The sequence below is a fragment of the Psammomys obesus genome, unplaced genomic scaffold (assembly GCF_907164565.1).
Source record: "Psammomys obesus unplaced genomic scaffold, mPsaObe1.curated_primary_1811, whole genome shotgun sequence".
Lineage (NCBI taxonomy): Eukaryota > Metazoa > Chordata > Mammalia > Rodentia > Muridae > Psammomys > Psammomys obesus.
In genome coordinates, this window is record NW_026596147.1 from 5,745,826 (window position 1) to 5,768,793 (window position 22,968).

Below are 22,968 nucleotides of genomic sequence, written 5' to 3' on the forward strand. Positions count from 1 at the left end.
TGTGTGTGTGTGTCTGTGTCTGTGTGTACATACACCCATTGGAATACAGTGAAATGTAAAATGTCCGTACTGCCTTTCGTTTATTCATAGTCCGCTGTTTCTGACTTGTATCCGATTGCATTTAATAAAGTTCAAAAGACTAGTTATTAATATTACCCACAATACTACATGTTTAATTAGGAGAGATTTATTGAGCAATAGCTGTGGTCTGATTTGAAGTCTTCCGGGGAAGGAGTTTAATAAAAAGGTATTTCCAGTCGCAGCTGAATTATGCACGAGGGACACATTAGTGCTATACTCCGGGTGGTGGTGGTTTGTCTGAAAAGCAGATTGGAGCATTACTTCATTACTGTTGTCACCCTGGAGAAAGGTAACACTTGTTGGGTGCATTAATTGATTAGAATGGTTTTGTTTCTCGGACTTTCGTTATAATTGCCATGGGAGCTTTGTAGAGGTTTCCACGCTGTCAGCAGGTCCTTATTACACACGGGCTGTGTGTCCAGCATGGGAAGAGATGGCCTCCCCCTGCATGTGTTTGTTTTGTGCTAGGAAGGAAAGGGCTTAAAGAGCAACAGTTGGCATGTTAGTCCAGATAACTTCAGGATTGAAATGCAGAGAATTTTTTTAACGTTGTACTATTTCAGCTAGTGCAGATGAGTCAACCCCTCCTAGTTCAAAGTTCTCACTGCCTTCATTCCAGTCACACGGAGCAAACATGCATTTCAGGGCTTGGGCAATGTGCCTGTTGCCAGAAGCTCATTTACAGTAGTCAGCAGCCTGCGTTGCCTTCTGTCCATCTGAAGCTTTGTGCCTTGATCTCACCTGTGTGAGATCCAAGTACCAAGTCTGGGCTCCCATTGAGCCTTCAGTGACAAGCTCAGGGTCATGGTAATGCAATGCCAGGATAACCCAGGTGATGAAGAATATTTTAAAATTACACACCAAAGATAAATAGCAAGAATGTTCTACGTACAATATGGGGAAGCTGGGTGTGGTGGTGTATTACTGTTAGGCAATCCACCCTTGAGAGGCTGAGGCAGGGGGAGAGTGAGTAGGAGGCCAGGCTGAGATACATGATGTGTACTTGATGAGCCTGAGCTACACCAAACAAACAAACAAATGAATAGGAAGAAACACACACACACACACACACACACACACACACATACACACACACACACACACACACACACACACACACACGAAAGGAAGAGTATAACAAAGAATAAACGTAGCCACAGTGGCCAGGGAAGTCAAGGAAAATGTTCAGGCCAGGGCATTCAGGTAGATTCCAATTCAGTGAGTAGATGGCTGAATGGGGAAATTCTGAGGGTAGCTAGGAAAGGCTGCTTTTGGAGAAAACGCGGTAAATGTCGGGTGTCTGGTGAGAGAGGAGCAGAGAGGATCTGATGAGGGGCTGGGACTGCAGTAGTGCACCAGAACACTGTTTTCAACACTGAAAACATTGACTCATTCCTCCACTCGAGGCCTTGGATGTATGAAACTTAACTAGCACATAAGATTTCACTATGGAAAGTCAGACAAGTAAGTGCAGAGGAATGGATATGAATGTTGCCAGGTGGACCGCTTTCTAAAACAGGCCAGGGTGATGGTGCAGGGGACAAAGTCACTCGCCAGAACCATGAGTAGGTAGCACCTGTCAGGCCGAACAGTCGTCCCAAGTTTGTAAGGTGACAGTAGTGCCCAAGTGGAGCAGCGAAAGGATCTCTGAGTTTTGATGCTTGCCTAAGACAGTGGCAACCTGAAATCACGGATGCTCCTAAATGCAGACAGGCCGGAAATCAGTGTCTGAGCAGCCTGGCAGAGGCTTGGGCCAAGGTTCAGCCCAGACCTTCAGGGTCTGGAGAAGGCCAGGCTTCCTCCCCGCTTCAAACCGAGGCACTGCCTAGGGGTTTGAACATAGAACCAGGCCAACTTAATGAAAACCAGGCTATGTCTGGCCTCAGGGAAAAAAGAATGTCATGGGTTTTTGGAAAATGTATTTAATGAAGGAAATGAACATTGTAGAGGAAGTGCTCACTCTTAATGTGGAAAAAGAGGTGCTTGTTAATCCTTCGGTTTACAGATCACACTAAGTAGCTCTGGTCGAAGCAGTTTGTTGGTAGCAAACCCAGAGAAAGAGGAGTGTGGGAAAACAGTTAAATGGCAAGAGAGGTTAGTGAACTAAGTTTCTAGGTAGGCTTGTTTATGAAGCAGAAAAAGGATGATAAGGATTCACAGAGGGGCAGAGCCCAAAGACCACCCCCTCACTACACACCACACGCACGCACACACACACACACACACACACACACAGTGCCTCTGCTCCATCTAGAACACTATGGGGTATTGAGTTGCGGGAATACTGAATCTGTGTATAGGATAGCCTGGAAAGGTCCAAACAAACGCCAGCAGAACCATCTGTCCTCCCAGTTTGCCTCTCAGCTGCGTAAGCACTGTTGATGTTTTGAAGCAAATAATTCCTTGTTGCAGAGGCTGTTGTGTGCCGGGTAAGCTGTTTTTGTCTCTTGGCTGCTACCATCTACATGGCAGTAGCTCTTCCTCCCTTCAAGTTGTGACAGCCAAACTCTGCCAGATGTCTCCCTGGCAGCAAAATCCCTCCTACTCGAGACTCACTGACTAGATGATGAAGTCGACTTGGAAAAGGTTAAGAAGGGAATATTGTTGAAATCTTGAAAACTTGTGATGTACAGTGGGCTACAAAAAATTGTTTCTCAGTTCCCTAACTTCTTACAGGACAGAGCTAGCTATCTTATAGCAGAGTGTAAATTTTCTTAGTGAACTAAGAATTTTCTCTTGTAAGTGGGAAGTGCTGACAAGTCGATGAATCATGCAGAATTCCAAGGTACTATTGGGAAATTATTAACTGAATTGCTCTGTTAGGGGAGAGCCATGTGCTTCTACAACACATTTTCAGTTCAGCCGAGAGGATTTTGGCTTTAGGTACAGAACAATATTTTTTCTGTTTCTTGCTTTTCATATTTGACAGCCAAAATTCTGTACACTTTAAATGGGTAGAAATGAAATTGAATTTAAGGTTTCATTCAATGGTTGATATCCCTTCCTTTTCTGTTTAATTTGGGATGTAAGCTTTAAATATCTATTTCTGTGTCTCTGCTATTTCTGTTGTCTTTGGCTTTTCTCTAATATGTTTGTTTCTTTTCCTTTTCTTTCTTTCTTTTTTTTTTTTTTTCTTGCTCTTCCAGGAAACATTGGACATTCTTTTACAATTGACCCTATCTTGGGCTCTATAAAAACTGCCAGAGAATTGGACCGAAGTAACCAGGTAGACTATGATTTACTGGTAAAAGCTACAGATAAAGGCGAGCCACCGATGAGTGAAATGACTTCTGTGCGGATCTCTGTCACTGTTGCGGATAATGCCTCTCCCAAGTTCACATCCAAAGAATACTCTGTTGAAATTAGCGAAGCCCTCAGGATTGGGAGTTTTGTTGGAATGGTCTCTGCTCACAGTCAGTCATCAGTGATGTATGAAATAAAAGAAGGAAACGTAGGCGACACGTTTGCTATTAATCCACATTCTGGAAGCATCATCACGCAGAGAGCCTTGGATTTTGAAACGCTGCCCATTTACACATTGATAGTACAAGGGACCAACATGGCCGGTTTGTCCACCAATGCAACTGTTGTCGTGCATGTACAGGATGAGAACGACAACCCGCCCGTTTTCACACGGGCAGAGTATTCTGGATTCATTAGTGAATCAGCTCCGGTCAACAGTGTGGTCCTAACAGATAGGAATGTTCCGCTAGTAATCCGAGCAACTGATTCCGACAGGGAATCCAATGCTCTGCTCGTTTATCAAATCATTGAGCCATCTGTGCACAACTATTTTGCTATTGATTCCACCACCGGTGCTATTCACACAGTTCTGAGTCTGGACTATGAAGAAACACGTGCTTTTCACTTTACTGTACAAGCACACGACATGGGGACACCACGGCTGTTTGCTGAGTATCCGGCTAATGTGACGATCCATGTCATTGACATCAATGACTGCCCTCCTGTCTTCCCTAAGTCACTGTATGAAGCATCTCTTTTGTTGCCAACCTACAAAGGAGTAAAAATCATCACAGTAAATGCCACAGATGCCGATTCCAGGGCGTTCTCACAGTTAATGTACTCCATCACTGAAGGCAACATTGGGGAGAAGTTCGCGATGGACTACAAGACTGGCACCATAACGATACAAAACACAACTCAGTTACGGAGCCGCTACGAGCTAACCGTCCGAGCCTCTGATGGCAGATTTGCAAGCACGACCTCAGTAAAAATCAATGTGAGAGAAAGCAAAGAGAGCCCGCTCAAGTTTACCCAGGATTTCTACTCTGCAGTCGTGAAAGAGAACTCCACAGAAACCAAAACATTGGCAGTCATTACTGCCATAGGGAACCCCATCAATGAGCCTTTGTTTTACCACATCCTCAACCCAGATCGCAGATTTAAAATCAGCCACACTTCAGGCGTGTTGTCAAGCACTGGAATACCATTCGATCGCGAGCAGCAGGAGACATTTGATGTGGTGGTAGAGGTGACGAAAGAGCACAAGCCATCAGCAGTGGCCCACGTGGTGGTGAAAGTCACCGTGGAAGACCAAAATGATAATGCGCCGGTGTTCGTCAACCTTCCCTACTACGCGGTTGTGAAGGTGGATGCTGCTGTGGGCCATGTCATTCGCCACGTCACTGCCATCGACAGAGACAGTGGCAGAAACGGGGAGGTACACTACTACCTCAAGGAGCATCACGACCACTTTCAGATCGGTCCCTCGGGCGACATTTCTCTGAAGAAGCAGTTTGAGCACGACACCTTAAATAAAGAATATCTCGTCACGGTGGTGGCGAAGGACGGAGGAAGCCCCGCTTTCTCGGCGGAAGTTCTAGTTCCCATCACTGTCATGAACAAAGCCACACCTGTGTTTGACAAGGCTTTCTACAGTGCAGAGATTCCCGAGAACGTCCAGATGCACAGCCCGGTGGTCCATGTCCAAGCCAACAGCCCAGAAGGGTTGAAAGTGTTCTACAGCCTCACGGACGGAGATCCTTTTAGTCAGTTTACTATTAACTTCAACACCGGGGTGATAAATGTCATAGCTCCGCTGGATTTTGAGTCCCACCCAGCCTATAAGCTGAGCATTCGGGCAACCGATTCCCTGACTGGTGCCCACGCTGAAGTGTTTGCTGACATCATAGTGGAAGACGTCAACGATAACCCTCCCGTGTTTGTGCAGCAGTCTTACGCCACCACCCTGTCTGAAGCGTCTGTGATTGGAACACCCGTCCTTCAAGTCAGAGCAACCGATTCTGATTCTGAACCAAACAGAGGGATTTCCTACCAGCTATTTGGAAATCAGAGCAAAAGCCACGATCATTTTCACATAGATAGTAATACTGGGCTCATTTCGCTAGTGAGAGCTTTGGATTATGAACAGTTCCAGCAGCACAAGATCTTCGTAAGGGCTGTTGATGGAGGAATGCCCCCGCTGAGCAGTGACGTGATCGTCACCGTGGACGTCACTGACCTCAATGATAATCCACCTCGGTTTGAACAACAAATTTATGAAGCCAAAATTAGTGAGCACGCCGCTCATGGGCATTTTGTGATGTGTGTGAAAGCCTGTGACGCAGACAGTTCAGACCTAGACAAGTTAGAATACTCCATCCTGTCTGGCAATGATCATAAAAGCTTTGCCATGGACAGTGAAACCGGGATTATCACGCTCTCCAACCTGCGCCGCCATGCCTTGAAGCCATTCTACAGCCTCAATGTTTCTGTGTCCGATGGGGTTTTTCGAAGTTCAGCTCAGGTTCACGTAACTGTGATGGGAGGCAATTTGCACAGTCCGGTTTTCCTTCAGAATGAATACGAAGCGGAACTAGCTGAAAATGCTCCCTTGCACACACTGGTGGTCCAAGTGAAGGCAACCGATAGAGATTCCGGTATTTACGGTCACATAACTTACCATATTGTAAATGACTTTGCCAAAGACAGGTTTTATGTGAATGACAGAGGACAGATTTTCACTTTGGAGAAACTTGATCGAGAGACCCCAGCAGAAAAAGTAGTCTCAGTCCGTTTAATGGCCAAGGATGCTGGGGGGAAAGTTGCCTTCTGTACCGTAAATGTCATTCTTACAGATGACAATGATAACGCTCCACAGTTTCGCTCAACCAAGTACGAAGTGAACGTTGGATCCAGCGCTGCCAAAGGGACGTCAGTCCTTAAAGTCTTTGCAAGTGATGCTGATGAGGGATCGAATGCTGACGTCACCTATGCCATCGAGGCAGATTCAGAAAGTGTCAAGGAGAATTTGGAAATCAACAAACTGACTGGCCTAATTACTACAAAGGAAAGCTTAATTGGTTTAGAGAATGAGTTCTTTACTTTCTTTGTTAGAGCTGTGGATAATGGGTCCCCACCCAAAGAATCTGTTGTTCCCGTCTACGTTAAAATACTCCCTCCGGAAATGCAGCTCCCGAGGTTTTCCGAGCCCTTTTACACCTATGCCATTTCAGAAGATGTGCCTATTGGAACAGAAATTGACCTCATCCGGGTCGAACATGGCGGGACTGTTCTCTACACCCTTGTCAAAGGCAATACTCCTGAAAGTAATAGAGATGAGTTCTTTGTGATTGACAGGCAGAGTGGGCGGCTCAAACTGGAGAAGAGCCTTGACCATGAGACCACTAAGTGGTATCAGTTCTCCATCTTGGCCAGGTGCGCTCTTGAGGACTATGAAGTGGTAGCTTCTATAGACGTTAGCATCCAGGTGAAAGATGCAAATGATAACAGCCCTGTTTTGGAGTCCAATCCCTATGAGGCGTTTATTGTTGAAAACCTGCCAGGGGGGAGTAAGGTTATCCAGATCAGAGCATCTGACCTAGACTCAGGAGTCAATGGCCAAGTCATGTACAGTCTAGATCAGTCCCAGGGTGCAGACATCCTCGAATCTTTTGCCATTAACAAGGAAACAGGCTGGATTACAACCCTCAAGGAGCTTGACCACGAAGAGAGAGCCAATTACCAGATTAGGGTGGTCGCATCGGATCATGGCGAAAAGATCCAGCTCTCCTCCACAGCCGTCGTGGATGTTACCGTCACTGACGTCAATGACAGCCCGCCTCGATTCACAGCCGAGATCTACAAAGGGACCGTGAGTGAGGACGACCCTCCAGGTGGTGTGATTGCCATCTTAAGTACCACTGATGCTGACTTTGAAGAGATTAACAGACAAGTGACCTTCTTCATAACAGGTAAGATGCCCAGGTCAGATGGTTCAGTATAAAATGAATCCATACTATGTGGAATATGCAAGGCGTAGATTTATGGGTTTGGAGAGTTGACATGTTTTTCAGTTAAGCGTGCCTAAAATTAGTAGAAATAACAGGTAAGCTGAATTTAAAGGTCGTTAAGCAAAGCTGTTTCACCCAAGACTCCTACGATTTATTCTGTTGGTCTTTATAGTAGGTACAGGTTCATTGCAAGCTACATTATTGCTCTTTACATTTGCTACTCTTTAATGCCATATTTGAATAGACATGTTACTGCTGCTTTGCTATAATAAGAAAAGTTGATATGTGGTAATACGTGTAGCACACATATTCCCAGTTCAAAGGAAGCTAAAGTAGGAGGATTCTTTAAGTTAGAGGCCAGCCTGGTCTGCAGCCCAGAGTACAGAGTGAGTTCAGGCCAGGTCAGGATACGAAACTACAGCATCAGAAACAAAAGAAAAGCTACTATAATAAAAGCTAATATCAAATTTAATTATACTTTTAAGTACTGTGTGGGCCATTTAAACTATAACTGATACACATGCTTGAAGGGGCGATATGAAGCTAATGCATGACAAGTTAAAGTATGTAAATACAGGTTTATTTGGAAGCAGCTCTCCGCTGCCAGGCAGGGAGGGAGAGGGAGAAGGAGGAGAGAGGAAAAATACAGAAAGAAAGAAGAAAGTGTGATCGAGAAAGGGGGGAGAGGAAACCCCTGCCCCTGGACAGGTTGGGACCTAGGGATGCCTAACCACAATGCTATACGTTTTTTGTGTCGCCTATTCTCATGGTTGATTAATTCAACTTTCTAATCCTACAACTTTGGCCATCATCTTCCTCCCTTAATTTACTAGGAGGTGATGCTTTGGGACAGTTTGCTGTGGAAAATATACAAAACGAGTGGAAGGTGTACGTGAAGAAACTGCTAGACAGGGAGCAAAAGGACAGTTACCTTCTGACCATCACAGCAACCGATGGGACCTTCTCTTCCAAAGCAAGAGTTGAAGTGAAAGTTCTAGATGCCAACGACAACAGTCCTGTTTGTGAGAAGGTGGGTGTGTTTCCCTTAGGGTTGTAAGTCTCCTCATTTTTCTTTTTCCCCACGGAACAGTGTTTGACGCGTTGTAACTCCCATGAGTATTGTCTTATAGTTGCTTCTTGTTGCGGTGGATGGAGTCAAATGGGCAGGACAGTGGTCAAGAATGTTGGTCTGAAATAATGTAAAACATGGGCCTCTTATAGTGCTCTGTCTCTTAAAAAAAACTCTCTAAACTTTCTATGACGATGGTCTCTTCGTTTGAGGGTACAGTTATGGGGGGGGGCATCTGGCCAGCAGTTTCCCCCGCACAGCACACACGTGTTCTAACAGACCATTTTGAGTAATTGGCTGTTCACACTGAGAGGTCAGTGGAATGGCTTCTGCTACTGATGGGGTGAGGAACTCTAGCAAGAGCGATGGCTGGAGCCGGGTGATGGAAAACTGCCCAGCAGCAGAGCCTGGCTTGGCCTTCAGAAAGTGGCTCTCTACCTCTACAGCAGGGAGTAGAAATGGAGGGCCTTGGAGTGTGAAGAGGGAAGGCAGGTGTGGGCATACTGACTTTGTTTGCCAGCGATGGGGCATGTGTTAGCAGTCATGGAAAAGGATCCGGGCATAGGGACGAGCACCTGGTATCCCAGCGCATCTGTCCGAGGTAGGAGAATCGCCACACATTCTCAGAGAAGTGAACAAAGAAATTCATTGTCGGGGGAAGTGCAACTTCTGAGACATAAGCAGTTAATCCAACACGTATTTGTATTTTTGAATGACAGTGATGGGCTATGTATCTTTTCTTTTAATATATTACATTTTATATGTGTGTGTGTGTGTATATGTATATATATATATACACACATGTATATATATAATACATAATAATACATATTTTATTTGTATATAGTATATATTAAATTTTACCAAGTTCATGTTTTTTTAATATACCATTTAATATACATTAGGTAATACTATAATCGGGAACACAACCACTTGAGGTAGTCATTGTTAAAAATACCCAGTTTTGTGAACCCTGAAATGTATTTTTCCTGTATTAAGCTCGTATTAGGAAGGCAGTGTAACAGAAGCATAATGTCTTTCCCTTGTGTTCTATTTATGGCGTGGCTAACGTGATAATTGGAACTGGAACCAAGGGTCCAGCTGTGTGAGGATTTAGGCAGATGTGAAGAAAGAGGAAACCAGGCAGGGTATCAACATGCCTGACCCTCATCTATTTCCTCCTCTTTTTCCTCATCCCACGAAGAACATTTCTAACTGTTGTTTCATTTTGTGTGATAAACGGTTATACACACACAGCAAATCTCTGCACTTCAAATTAAGTAATTATAATGTAACAGCTATATATTTCCTCTAGTTCCTAGATAAATTTAGGCGACTACCTAACATTTTCTCATAAGAGTCTGAGTTAAGTATAAAACTGCTCAATGGCACATTGTATTTTGTATCCCACGATTTAAGTATCAGGCCAGACTCATGGATATGGAGCTGGTGCCTATTACAAGGCTCTTCCTTGTTCTCACATCTGTTTTATAAGAACGATCGTTTTAAAGGCTCCTTGAGTATTAACTTCAGTCATTTCCCATGTTTTCCTTGCCCAAATGGAATAATCTCTTTTCCATCATTCCCTTGGCCGTCACTGCTGGCTTTGAATGCTTCTGTTGTAATGGTGTTGTTTAACGTCTTGTAGACTTCATATTCTGATACCATTCCTGAAGACGCCCTCCCCGGGAAGCTGGTCATGCAGGTCTCTGCCACAGACGCAGATATCCGGTCCAACGCTGAGATTACTTACACTTTATTTGGTTCAGGTGCAGAAAAGTTCAGACTGAATCCAGACACAGGTACGGATGGAATTTGGGACTAATTTAATTGTGTATTTCCTATATGCGGGTGACATGAGATCATGTACAGACTGGAAATTACATTTTTCTCTTTTAAATTTTATTCTGATGCTGTGGGAACAACATCTTAGAAATCTAAGCAGCCACTTAATGTGTAAAGGTTGGGATGAGATTAAAAACAAGCAGCTCAGTCTCCTTGGACTCCTACGATTTAGATGTTGCTACAGATTCCTTGGAAAAACTCAGGGTGAATCTAGAAATTCCTGCTTTACTTTTATAGTGTGTTTCATAAATCTGTGGATCTAACTTTGTGATTTGGCATGTTCTATAATGAATGTTCCATATTTTCTTCTCATCTCTAAGCTTTCGAACTTGGTAAGGTAGTTGTGGATATTATTTTTCTCCAAATGAGAGTCGTGGTTCAGATTTTGTAATTGTAGGAGGAAAAAAAAAAAAGATGATGGAAAATCATGGTTCATATCCTAAATCTCCTGTGGCCCCATTTATTTCTGTTTGTTTCTAGGTGAATTGAGAACAATAGCCCTCCTTGATCGCGAGGAGCAAGCGGTTTACAATCTTCTCGTCAAGGCCACAGATGGAGGGGGAAGATCCTGTCAGGCAGCGGTTGTGCTCACATTAGAAGATGTGAATGACAATGCCCCTGAGTTCACTGCGGACCCGTACACCATCACCGTGTTTGAAAACACAGAGCCTGGGACACTGTTGACAAGAGTGCAGGCCACCGATGCAGATGCAGGTACCCTGAGTCAAGGAGATGCTCTGCCCTTGGGGTGTGCAAGAAGGCTTTGGGCCCCCCAGGGGGACACACCCCAGCAGAGTGTATTTGACCTCTTCCTTTCCTCATGCGTATGATGGAGCTCAGCATTCTTGTAATCGCCATAACTAAGCCATTTTTCATTAATGTGTAAAGTCTCCACAGTTACGCGCAGTGAACTACCTGTCATGTGTCTAAGTTGTGGTCACTGACTTCATTCACTGATTCCCACGGCACCCCACCCCACCCCACCCAGTGTTGGGGCTTGCATGTGCAGCTTTCATATGCTTGGCTATCATTTTGCCAACGTCATGAGGTGCTTTTTGTGAATAAATCAGTAGCATTGTTAAAGAAGTTACAGTATCACGGGAACATAACAAGCGAGTACTGTAGTGTTAAAATTTTATAAATTCTCAAAAATATTTGTGACGAAAATAAGTGTGTGCATTCAGACATTCTGATAACAGAGAGTAAAATGCCTTCTTGATTCATTAACATTGAAGAATTTTTAAAAGTCACATTTTAAACAACTCTTTGTCACTGAAGGTAAGTAACAAATAGATTTCATTTTAGTAAGCCTTATAGAGTCCAGCCTGGAGGGGACAGGGGCTCAAGAGACCCTATTTCTAGTTGAGGAGTTATTGACAAATTATGTAGGAGAGAGAGTCCATTTTCTTTCATTATATGGGCCCGGGTTGGCCAGCCAGTTCTCATGGGTGGGCCCATACCTGTGAGTCAAGGGCAGCCCAAGTTGGACTTGGTAAATTATTTAATTTAAAAAAAAAAAGAAAAGAAAAACAAATATGAAGATGAGAAGGAGTACAGAGGTAGATCTAAGAAGAGCTAGAAGATCTAAGAAGTGGGGTAAATACTATCAAAATACATGTTATGCATGTATGATGTTCTCAAAGGATTAAGAAAGATACCACATCAAAAGATCTTGACTCCTGTCATGTAGTAACAGTGAAAGGGCCCCCAAATCAGCCATGTGTAAGTCCATAAGTTTGTAATTCGTCTACATAAGGATCTTTAAATTATATTTGTTTGCATTTCATCGTTTAACAGTGTCCCGCGTTTTAAAATTTTCAGCTATGAAACCTAATAGGATTTCATGTTTTGACAGGGTTGAATCGGAAGATCTCTTACTCACTGATCGACTCTGCTGATGGGCAGTTCTCCATTAACGAGCTGTCTGGGATTATCCAATTAGAAAAGCATTTGGACAGAGAACTACAGGCAGTATATACTCTCACTTTGAAAGCAGTGGACCAAGGATTGCCAAGGAAATTGTCGGCTACTGGCACTGTGGTCGTGTCAGTGTTGGATATAAACGACAACCCACCTGTGTTTGAGTACCGTGAGTACGGTGCCGCTGTGTCTGAGGACATTCTCATCGGGACCCAAATTCTCCAGGTGTACGCAGCAAGTCGGGATATCGAGGCCAATGCAGAAATCACCTACTCCATAATAAGCGGAAACGAACATGGAAAATTCAGCATAGATTCTAAGACAGGTAAGTCTCTGTGTAAATGAGGAAGCCCCGTTCCTTACTGAGGATCTGTTTCGGATTCCACGTCTCATAAAGTGAGGGATCTCAGGTAGTCAGTGTGTGTTCTGAAGAGATAAAACTCAAGTTTCCTTTCTTTTGCTTAAAGTGGGATTGAAATAGTGTGGAAACCTTCACACTCTGATTCTATGTGGTGCCTAGTTTCTGGAATGTCCATTATAAATTACAAACCAATTTGGAACAAACTATCGAATCCCACTCAGACAATTTAGTGATGATGCAAACTATCCCAGGTGTGCCAAGGAAGGATGCTTAGTGGTAATAACGTGTCATTATTCATCCTGATATCAAAGGCACATCGAGTGTCCTATTACACTGTCCTTTTGACCTCTTATATCTCAGTTCCTATACGGGGCATTCCTTAAGTTGACTTCCTTTTATAAGAATTTTTTTTTTAATTTTATTTATTCTGTATATAATCTTCTGTCTGCATGTACACCTGCACACCTGAAGAGAGCACCAGATCTCATTATAGATGGCTGTGAGCCACCATGTGGTTGCTGGGAATTGAACTCAGGACCTTTGGAAGAGCAGCCAGTGCTCTTAACGTCTGAGCCATCTCTCCAGCCCTTAAGTTGATTTCTTTACTGTGCTCATTACATACACTAGTCAAAGGAGATTGGGTTCCACTGAGCCAGCAGTGCCAAGGGTCAGCCATGACTAACTTCCACTTCGTGAATACTGGTGTAGTTGTATTACTCTACGGTCTAAAATACCTATCGGCTCTAGGACACTGTAAGATGTAACTCTTTCATGCTGTATTTAGTTGAATGTTATGTGTGACTATTTCTGATGAAGAATAGATGTCTTATGAGCTATTCTATAATATTTAAAGTCTGATAACATTTTTAGGACTTTCATAGAAATTTTTCTTTCAAGTAGGATGGACTAAGTTGAACAGAGAAATGTTATAGGTGTTGTTAAATCAGTAAAGGATTTTATTTTATTTATTTGTTTATTGAAACAAGTTCTTTATTGTCCAGGCTGGTCTCATGATCCCTGTGTCCCATTCTCAGGGGAGATATTTAATAAGATGAAGGGTTTTCAAAAGGACAAGCATGATAATAACAACAAGAGAGAAACCAAAAGGCACTAAATTGAATTTTTATTAAAAAAAAAAAAAAAAGTATTAAACTGTAGTGAAGTGCCTCAAAGAAGTATAAGGGTCCCTGCCATTTTAACAGCATCAGTCATTTTAAGCAGAGCTAGCATTATTGGCAGGTACCAGGGATTAAATGCCACTTAGGAATATAAAGGAAATAAGCAGGGATGTCGGATGAGTAAAAATCATAATTTTAAATTATTGAATTAAACCAGAAAATGTAGGGAAAAAAATGTTTTTGAAATGAGAACTAAATGTATTTAAAGGTGGTAATGTTGTACCAAGAAAAAAAAAATGGAACTGCAGAGTGCTAGAAGTAATTACGTTTCTCCGTACAGGGGCCGTATTTGTCATCGAGAACCTGGATTATGAAAGCTCCCATGAGTACTACCTGACTGTGGAGGCCACTGACGGAGGCACGCCTTCCTTAAGTGATGTGGCTACTGTGAACATCAACGTCACAGACATCAATGACAACAGCCCAGTGTTCAGCCAGGACACCTACACCACAGTGGTCAGCGAGGACGCGGCTCTTGAGCAGTCTGTCATTACAGTACGTACTTTGGCCTCTTCTTGCAGGAGCAGTTAGTAAAAGCATTCCAGTTCCCGTACTAATTCTTTCTAAAATATGTTAGAGCACTGCTAGAGCTCTGTGCTAGAATACTCCCTGTGAGATGATGTGAGTCCTCACCACTGCAAATTAGGAAGGTCCTTGTGGAGCCAATTAGTGGCTTTAAGTAACTGTCATAAAACAACTGGCTGCTATTTCCTCTATCCCTTCCTTAGCTGTGTCCTAAATGAGAGTGATATTTCCTAGATTATGGCTGACGATGCTGATGGACCTTCAAACAGCCACATCCACTACTCAATTCTAGAGGGTAACCAAGGAAGTCCGTTTACAATTGACCCTGTCAGAGGAGAAGTGAAAGTAACGAAGACCCTAGACCGGGAGACGGTAAGCTTTAAATTGTTAACGAAGCACTAAAGCTTTGTGTTCATAACTGCTCGGTATGATGTGAAGTCTTAGAAGAGTAGAAACTACATCTTAGGAAATGACAGGCCAAGATGGAAATATTGGAAAGTCGATTAAAGTTTCAGCTTCAGGTCTTCAGCTTTTTTTTTCTGATTTTTTTTTTTTTCTTTTTAAAAATTTTCATGTTTTGGGAATCTTACATCATCCACTCTGATTGCACTCACCTCCCAGTCCTGTTATGTCCGCCCCACCTCCACTGGTCACCCACACACACGTCCATTTTGTGTTGTCCATATACTCCACTGGACCATGGTCAGACTCCTACTGGCCAGCCCCACGAGGGAAGGTGAGTCTTTCTCCACCTGCAGCCCCACCAGAAGGCATCAGCTGTGGAGAGTGGGCGAGACACGGGGGCAGCTCTGCTGTCTACACTCCAGTGTTTTTGAGTGGGGTTTTCTTAAGAGTCTGGGAAGCATGACAAAATATATTCTAGTAGGCAGACTAAAATGAGGTTCTTTTTCTCTTTTTAAAGCATGACCTTGATACCTAGTTCAGGCTGGCCTCAAATTCACCATACTCTTGCCTCAGCTTTCTGAGTGCTGAAATCACACGTGCCTTTCACCATACCTGACTGAAATTTAGTAATTGCAACTAAAGAACCCAGCTCTTTTAACACACTGTTTCCACTAAGAGATGGTAGAGGAGGTGGCCTGTGGAGTTCTCAAGGCCACTGTGGTGGAACAGTCTTGCTAGACTCAAGTCCTACAGAATGGTATGCTGGGATTTATCCATCTTCCAGTCTTCTCCCATTGCTTACTCTAAAGCTCCTGTAGCAGGGAACTGCTCTAACAGAGAAGCTGTCTCAGTTGATTTCTTTTGCAAGAGGCCACAAATATCACCTTGAGGGATTTAAATGGCTAAGTGTAATCCAAGTGTGAAATTGAAGGCGACTGTAACCTGGCACATCTTGAGGTGTTGGAAAGGAGTCTGCACACAGGTCAAGAAGCAGCACAAGTCTCTGTCTCTGGTTCATCAAGATTTAGCCTCTCTTGAAGGTGCCACCTTCGGTGTTGCCAAAGTAACAGCATTTGAGCTGGGTTTGCAGTTTCCTCTGGTCATTTGCATAATTTGTCCTTTTCTTCCTTTTATTTCTAATAGAACTGTAAGATGTTTAAGATCAAGCACTCTAATAAGATTCTTAACGGCAGACATCAAAGAATCTGCTTCTTGTTGATAACTATTTCTGTTGAGAAAATAGTGCACTCACTCACTGGCGGGGGGGGGGGGAGGCTATTTTAATTTTAGGGAAGTCTCTAGACAAAAGCTTAGCAAATGAGATCTTGGGCTCCCAGTTGACAGGCACCATACAAAGGAATGGGTGTTCTGTCTTTCCCTACAAAAGATCTCAGGTTATACGCTTACGGTGCAAGCTGCTGATAATGGCAATCCACCCAGAGTCAACACAACCACGGTGAACATCGATGTGTCAGACGTCAATGACAATGCCCCTCTCTTCTCCAGAGACAACTACAGCGTCATCATCCAGGTAAAAGGGCGGTGTGTTCCAGAGGAGAGGGCCTCTTCCATCTTCCCCTGGCCGCAGGCACTCACTTGAAATAGCTTTCCTTTCCAAGGACCATGTTTCAGAAAACTGGGAAAGATGAGTTTAGAGGAGTCCCTGTCTTAGTACAGAGGAAGTGTTATTTTTGTTGTTCTTTTTGTTTTGTTTTGTTTTGTTTTGTTTTGTTTTTTTTAAGACACTCTCACTGTCCTAGGATTAACAAGGAAGAACTCTTCATAGTCATATCTTTTACTGCCTTGGTTTTCACCACATTGTTCTCTTCCCTGCTACTTCTCCAGCCCTTGGATCCCATTCAACCTACTTCACCCCTCTTTGACCTCATCGCCAGTTATTACTGCTCTCACTTTACGTGTGCCTGCCCTCTCCCATCCCCTTCACGCCCCTCCCCCTCTTCCCACTTCCTTGATGCATTAGCACTAAGGTTTTGTTGTCTATTTACCAGAAAGCCACATGGTTGTGTTGATTGCTTCTTGTACTGCTTCTTTAACGTTGTGCAGGAGAACAAGCCAGTGGGCTTCAGTGTCCTGAAGCTGGTAGTGACAGACAAGGACTCTTCTCACAACGGCCCCCCCTTCTTCTTCACTATCGTGAGTGGAAATGATGACAACACATTTGAAGTGAACCAGCATGGGGTCCTGCTGACAGCAGCTACGATAGAGAGGAGAGTGAAGGACCACTACCTTCTGCGTGTGAAGGTATTGAAGGCTTGGTGGCTTTACTTGGGTTCGTGGAGGACAGCGCAGGTGGTTATCATCGTATATTTAGCCAGCTTCCTTATAAGTTACAAGAAAGCAGAAATGAATATGATTTGTCTTTTGAGTGCACGTCCAGTTTGGTCTCAGTGGCACTCGGGCTACTCCTTCATAGGCTGAGGTGGGGCTCAGTGTCCTTTTCATTGGTGGGCTTCTCGATGAGAACTGAATCCCTAGCAGTTGATCAGTTTGTAGGACATAAGCAAAATACAAGCTTTTTTTGGGGGGAGGATGTTGTAATGATGCCAGAGGTGACTTCTGTTTTCGTAGGTGGCTGATAATGGAAAACCTCAGCTGTCATCCTTGACGCACATTGACATCAGGGTTATTGAGGAAAGCATCCATCCACCCGCCATCTTGCCGCTCGAGATTTTCATCACTGCCTTTGGAGAGGAATACTCAGGTGGGGTCATAGGAAAGATCCATGCAACAGACCAGGACGTGTATGACACATTGACTTACAGTCTGGACCCGCACATGGACAGCCTCTTCTCTGTTTCCAGCACGGGGGGTAAGCTTATTGCACACAGAAAGCTGGATGTGGGCCAGTACCTTCTTAATGTCAGCGTAACTGATGGGAAATTTACAACGGTGGCTGACATCACCGTGCATATCCAGCAAGTGACGCAGGAGATGCTGAACCACACCATCGCCATTCGCTTCGCTAACCTCACCCCGGAAGAGTTCGTCGGTGACTACTGGCGCAACTTCCAGCGAGCTCTACGGAACATCCTGGGCGTCAGGAAGAATGACATACAGATCATCAGCTTGCAGGCCTCCGAACCTCATTCGCATCTAGATGTCTTACTGTTTGTAGAGAAGTCAGGCGGTACCCAGGTTTCAACGAGACAGCTTCTGCACAGGATTAACGCGTCCGTGACCGACATTGAGGAAATCATCGGGGTGAGGATATTGGGTGTGTTCCAGAAGCTCTGCGCAGGGTTGGATTGCCCATGGAAGTTCTGCGATGAGAAGGTATCTGTGGATGAGAACGTTATGTCAACTCACAGCACAGCCAGGCTGAGCTTCGTGACTCCCCGACACCACAGAACGGCTGTGTGTCTCTGCAAAGGTAATAGAGTGTGCATGTGTGGAGATGAGTGTAAAAGAGTATTTTATTGTGTGTGGGGGGGGGACTATAGGATGGCTGAGAGGTTAAGAGCCAGTCTTCACCTGTACTGGCTACTCTTCCATAAGACTCAGGTTCGATTTCCAGCACCCACATAGTGGCTCACAACCATTAGTAATTCTAGTTCCAGGAATGCCCTCTTCCGGCTTCATGGGTACCAGGGACCGAAATGGTACACAGATATACATACAGGCAAAACGCCCAGGCACATAAAATTAAACTCTAAAATGTTTTTTTGTTTGTTTGTTTGTTTTTTAAAAAGAAGAAGACTGTTTCATGGCCAGACCTGGTGATATAGGCCTATGATCCCAGCTGCTTGGAAGGAGTATAAGTTCAGAGCCATAGTAGGCTACATAAGGGGTCCAGGTCAGCCTGGGCAATAGAGTTGACAGTCTCTCTCAAAATGAAACAATGGAAAAAAGGGCTGGGGATAAGGTAAGTCAGTGGAAGAGTGCTAGTCTAGCGTACAGGAGGCCTAGGTCCAACCCTCGAGAGCTGCAGAACTGGGGCTTGGTGGGTGGCAGGTAGGGAGTAATGATCATTTTCATAATTGTTATTTTCTCTCCTGCCTTCCTCTTGTTTTTCTAAATCAAGATGGAAACTGCCCACCTGTCCACCATGGGTGTGAAGAAAACCCTTGTCCTGCAGGATCTGAATGTGTCGCTGATCCCAGAGAGGAGAAATACAGCTGTGTGTGTCCTGGGGGCGGGTTCGGTAAATGCCCAGGTAAGGGCTCCCATGACCAGATTCATTTCAAACCATCCTTTACAGTGCTTCGATTACTGTCTTCTTTATTGGAGTAGAGAATCATGTGCAGGTTGTTTATCATAACAAAGTAAATGAAAAGATGAACAAAGAGAGTAGGAGCTGTCTGTTGAGCCCCTCTCACTCGCTGTATAAACCTTCTTTCTCTCTAATAACCCTCTTTCTCCTGGTTTCTTCCATAGCCTTCAACTTCTTGCTTTATTCCCCTGCTTAGCTTATTAAGGACATGTTCACAGCTCATTGTATGTAATCCTCACTCTTTAATAGCTGGACCATGATTTTGTCACCATTATTTATGTGTCTGCCTGTTAAAGAATGTGTCCTTCCTGTTAAAAATCCTTTCAGGTTCATCCTGGCGCTTCTTCCTCTGTTTCATGGTACTCTGAGACTAGAATCTGCAGTCAAATTTAATGCATTTTAAAAATCAGATACGCTGTTATAGTAGTTTCCGAAATAGTTGAATGGATCATTCCCATTTCTTCCAGACATTCATGAAGGTCTCGTGTCTCATTCTCTTCATCTGTATTGAAAGCTTTCAGTCAAAAGCCATGCTCCCTCCCTTATGGGCTCAGAAGACTTACTTATTTAAGTTTTAATGTCTCTGTCTGCATATGGGAAAAATCTCTCTGTTAATTAGTTGGTGTCAACATTTCCTGCTGTGTGGCTTGCCTCTTGGGCTGTCTGTTTCTGAATGTGCAGATCTCTTTGTGTATTATGAATATTAGCATGTTTCTTATTACAATCTGCCCTCCCTTGTTACTGCTCCTTTATTCCATTAAATGTGCCTTTTGTCATTTTGAAATTGATTTTTTTTTTATTTAGTCAATTCTACATAACTTAATTTTCATTTCTGAAGGCTGATATGGTTTTCATCTTCTCTGAGGAATGGGTTTGTTTTGTGTTTTGCTTGACAGGTTTGCCAAATCACCTTGAGGCTACATCACTATTTTTTTCTCAAATTACCTGCTAATAACTTACACAAAGCAATTTTATATTTAGTTCTGCTATTATTTTAGATTTTATTTCTCTGTGATGCAGAGCTCTCATTCTCTTCCACATGGAAAGTCAGTTGTGCTAGGCTGTGTGTTAAAGCCAGCAGACGCTTTGCCTATTACTATAATTTTATTTTTTCAAGACATGGTTTGTCTTTGTGGCCTTGGCTGCCCTGGACTTGCTTTGTAGACCATGCTGATCCACGGAGCTCCGCCTGCGTCTGCCTTCCTGAGTGCTGGGATTAAAGGCGTGCACCACTGCACCCAGCCATTGCTATATTTTAAATTGGGGGGGGGAGCCCCCTGGGGAGGAAAAAGATCATACTTTCAAACTTTTAATAACATGCTTAAGTTCGGTGCTGATACAAGTTTTTCTTCTCTAATCTGTAGGGAGCTCATCCATAACTTTTACTGGAAACAGCTTTGTGAAATATCGTCTGATGGAAAATGAAAACAAGTTAGAGATGAAATTGACCATGCGGCTGAGAACCTATTCTTCCCATGCAATTGTAATGTATGCTCGAGGAACTGACTACAGTATCCTGGAGGTATGTCTCATATTTCCTTTTACCTCAGACCGTGGGAGACTTTATGAATGTGTAAGTTTTGTTTTGTGTTTTGATTGTCCCATTTAAAAACAAAGAAACTAAGAAAGAGGATTTTATTCCAAGTCTCAAGGATCTGCGAGTGGCCTGGATAATTTTGACACTTGGGTGCAATTAAAATTTTTTGCTGCTGTCCCGTAGCATAGAAATTTACTTCTGATGTTCTTTAACAAACATTTTTAGACATGTAACAGCTAACATTCAAGTCTCTTCATTATATCTTGCTAACATTGGCATAGTTTTTACCGATATCCTACATGATGTTTTGTGTGTATTTATGTGCTGTGTGGGTTCAGTTAACAGTTAATTATTAGTCACATCCATGTTATTTTTGGATGTGAGCGCTCCCTGATGATCCATTTTTGTTATTTGCATAATAGATTAATGAGTATGTGCTCCATAGCAACTAAATGCAAGTTTGCATTCTTTTGACCTTCGCTCACTAACCTCACACTTCTTAATAGGATTTGCGCAGACTTGGTATGAACGGTATTTATTCTGTTGTAGATTCATACTGGAAGACTGCAGTACAAGTTTGACTGTGGCAGTGGCCCTGGAATTGTCTCTGTTCAAAGCATTCAAGTCAATGATGGCCAGTGGCACGTGGTATCCCTTGAAGTGGAGGGGAATTATGCTAAGTTGGTTCTAGATGAAGTCCACACTGCGTCTGGTACAGCCCCAGGGGCTCTGAAAACCCTGAACCTGGATAACTATGTGTTTTTTGGTGGCCACCTCCGCCAGCAAGGATCAAAGCATGGAAGAAGCAGCCAGGTGGCCAACGGTTTCAGGGGCTGCATGGACTCCATTTATCTGAATGGGCAGGAGCTGCCCTTGAATAACAAACCAAGAGCCTATGCACACATCGAAGAGTGGGTGGACTTATCTCATGGGTGCTTATTAACCGCCACAGAAGACTGCTCTAGCAACCCGTGTCAGAATGGAGGCGTTTGCAATCCCTCCCCTACTGGAGGTAGGCTTCCTAAAGCTACAGTCGCCCAGAGTTACCCACGGGTACATTTAAAAGCAGTTTTCCCGAATAGCATTGGTTTGCCTCCTTTTGTTCGCCAGCGATGTCATCATTTCTCATCTTCGTCCCAGATAGCATCAGAATTCGGTAGCATGTGTTGTGACTTTGGGCTAGCCTAAAGAGCCAGTGTTGGTTTACCATGTTCTTTTGCCTTCTACCACAGTGACCATGGCCAAAGACAAACTAAGGCCATGTCCAGGGTGTAAGGGAGTGAGCAAGGCAGACTATGTTGCCATGTTCCCCAAAGGCATATCATGGGAAGTTTTACCTGTGAGTGTAAACACACTGTTGAATTGTGTTTCTCGTGTGCATGTCCACCAGTGGGACAGTTTGTTTTGCCCTGTACATTTGAGGGACCAGCCTTATGTGATTGTCATTAGCTAAATCTAGTCACACGTATTTTCTTCACTTCCCTGGTTAGCTTATTCAGGATGAACATACTAAAAATTTAAACATCCAAAATCTAAAATGCTTCCAAATCCACTACTTTTTGATCAAATTTCCAGGGTTTGGGACATTTGGGATATCAGATTTCCAGTTTAGAAATGTTCCACTGGGAAAATTTTGTTTAAAAAAAAAAAAAATCCTAAATCTAAAAAACTCCAAAGTCTAAATTCTTTTTGGTCCCAGCATTTTGGAAAAAGAGATATTCGACCCATGGGCAGTACCCATATGGATTACTCTTCATTTAGAGAGAATGGGCATTTTGCTACCTTTCATAGATGTTGGGGAACTGTATCTTCACTTAAACGTAAAGGCATAAGCAAACCAAATGTTTTCTGGTCACTGAGTGACTGGATTTGCTCTTTCCACCTTGTAGGTTATTACTGCAAGTGCGGTGCATTATACATAGGCACATACTGTGAAGTGAGCGTCAACCCCTGCTCCTCCAACCCCTGCCTCTATGGTGGAACATGCGTGGTAGACAATGGAGGTTTTGTTTGCCAATGTAGGGGCTTGTACACCGGTCAGAGGTATGTTTGTATTTCTTAATGAATTGTAAGGCTAAATGTTTCAAGCATGGAATTCTGCTTAGGACAGCTCACTGTGTTCTTCAGTTGTTATTACTCTCTCATTTTATTTGCAGTGATCTCATGAGGGTTTTTTTGCATGTTTTTTTTTATTTCCTTATTTAGATGTCAGCTTAGTCCATACTGCAAAGATGAGCCCTGTAAAAATGGTGGAACATGTTTTGACAGTTTGGATGGTGCTGTCTGTCAATGTGACTCAGGCTTTAGGGGAGAAAGGTAAATGGTTTCTTTCGAGCTTCATATCTGCTGCACCTTTCCACAGTGCGCTGACCATTAACACAGCTTCATCGACTCACACCGCATCACTTGGATGCGGCGGTTCTCACTGGCATTTTTATGACGTACAGAAAACTGTATCAGAAAGATTCATAGAAAGTTGGAAAGGCCCACGTTCATACTTTAGAGCTATTATTTATAGATGAAGAATGTATGGGTCCTTGGCAGGTAGCAATTGCTTGTAAAC

The 22,968-nt window shown here is 43.5% G+C and overlaps 1 protein-coding gene across 6 annotated transcripts in view; it reads left to right on the plus strand.

The window, feature by feature from the left end:
* Fat1 (FAT atypical cadherin 1) overlaps positions 1-22,968 on the plus strand; it is a 118,954-nt gene that overhangs the window by 86,045 nt on the left and 9,941 nt on the right. For 5 of the 6 annotated variants that reach the window (XM_055593658.1, XM_055593660.1, XM_055593663.1 and 2 more), the window contains exons 10-24: positions 3,228-7,295; positions 8,168-8,364; positions 10,052-10,205; positions 10,729-10,962; positions 12,104-12,493; positions 13,988-14,202; positions 14,467-14,604; positions 16,025-16,168; positions 16,702-16,899; positions 17,227-18,028; positions 18,680-18,811; positions 20,233-20,390; positions 20,955-21,417; positions 22,295-22,448; positions 22,611-22,721. In XM_055593658.1, coding sequence (XP_055449633.1) covers positions 3,228-7,295; positions 8,168-8,364; positions 10,052-10,205; positions 10,729-10,962; positions 12,104-12,493; positions 13,988-14,202; positions 14,467-14,604; positions 16,025-16,168; positions 16,702-16,899; positions 17,227-18,028; positions 18,680-18,811; positions 20,233-20,390; positions 20,955-21,417; positions 22,295-22,448; positions 22,611-22,721 — 7,558 coding nt within the window. The remainder of the gene's footprint in view (positions 1-3,227; positions 7,296-8,167; positions 8,365-10,051; positions 10,206-10,728; positions 10,963-12,103; positions 12,494-13,987; positions 14,203-14,466; positions 14,605-16,024; positions 16,169-16,701; positions 16,900-17,226; positions 18,029-18,679; positions 18,812-20,232; positions 20,391-20,954; positions 21,418-22,294; positions 22,449-22,610; positions 22,722-22,968) is intronic. The other variant, XM_055593661.1, reaches the window with a different exon arrangement.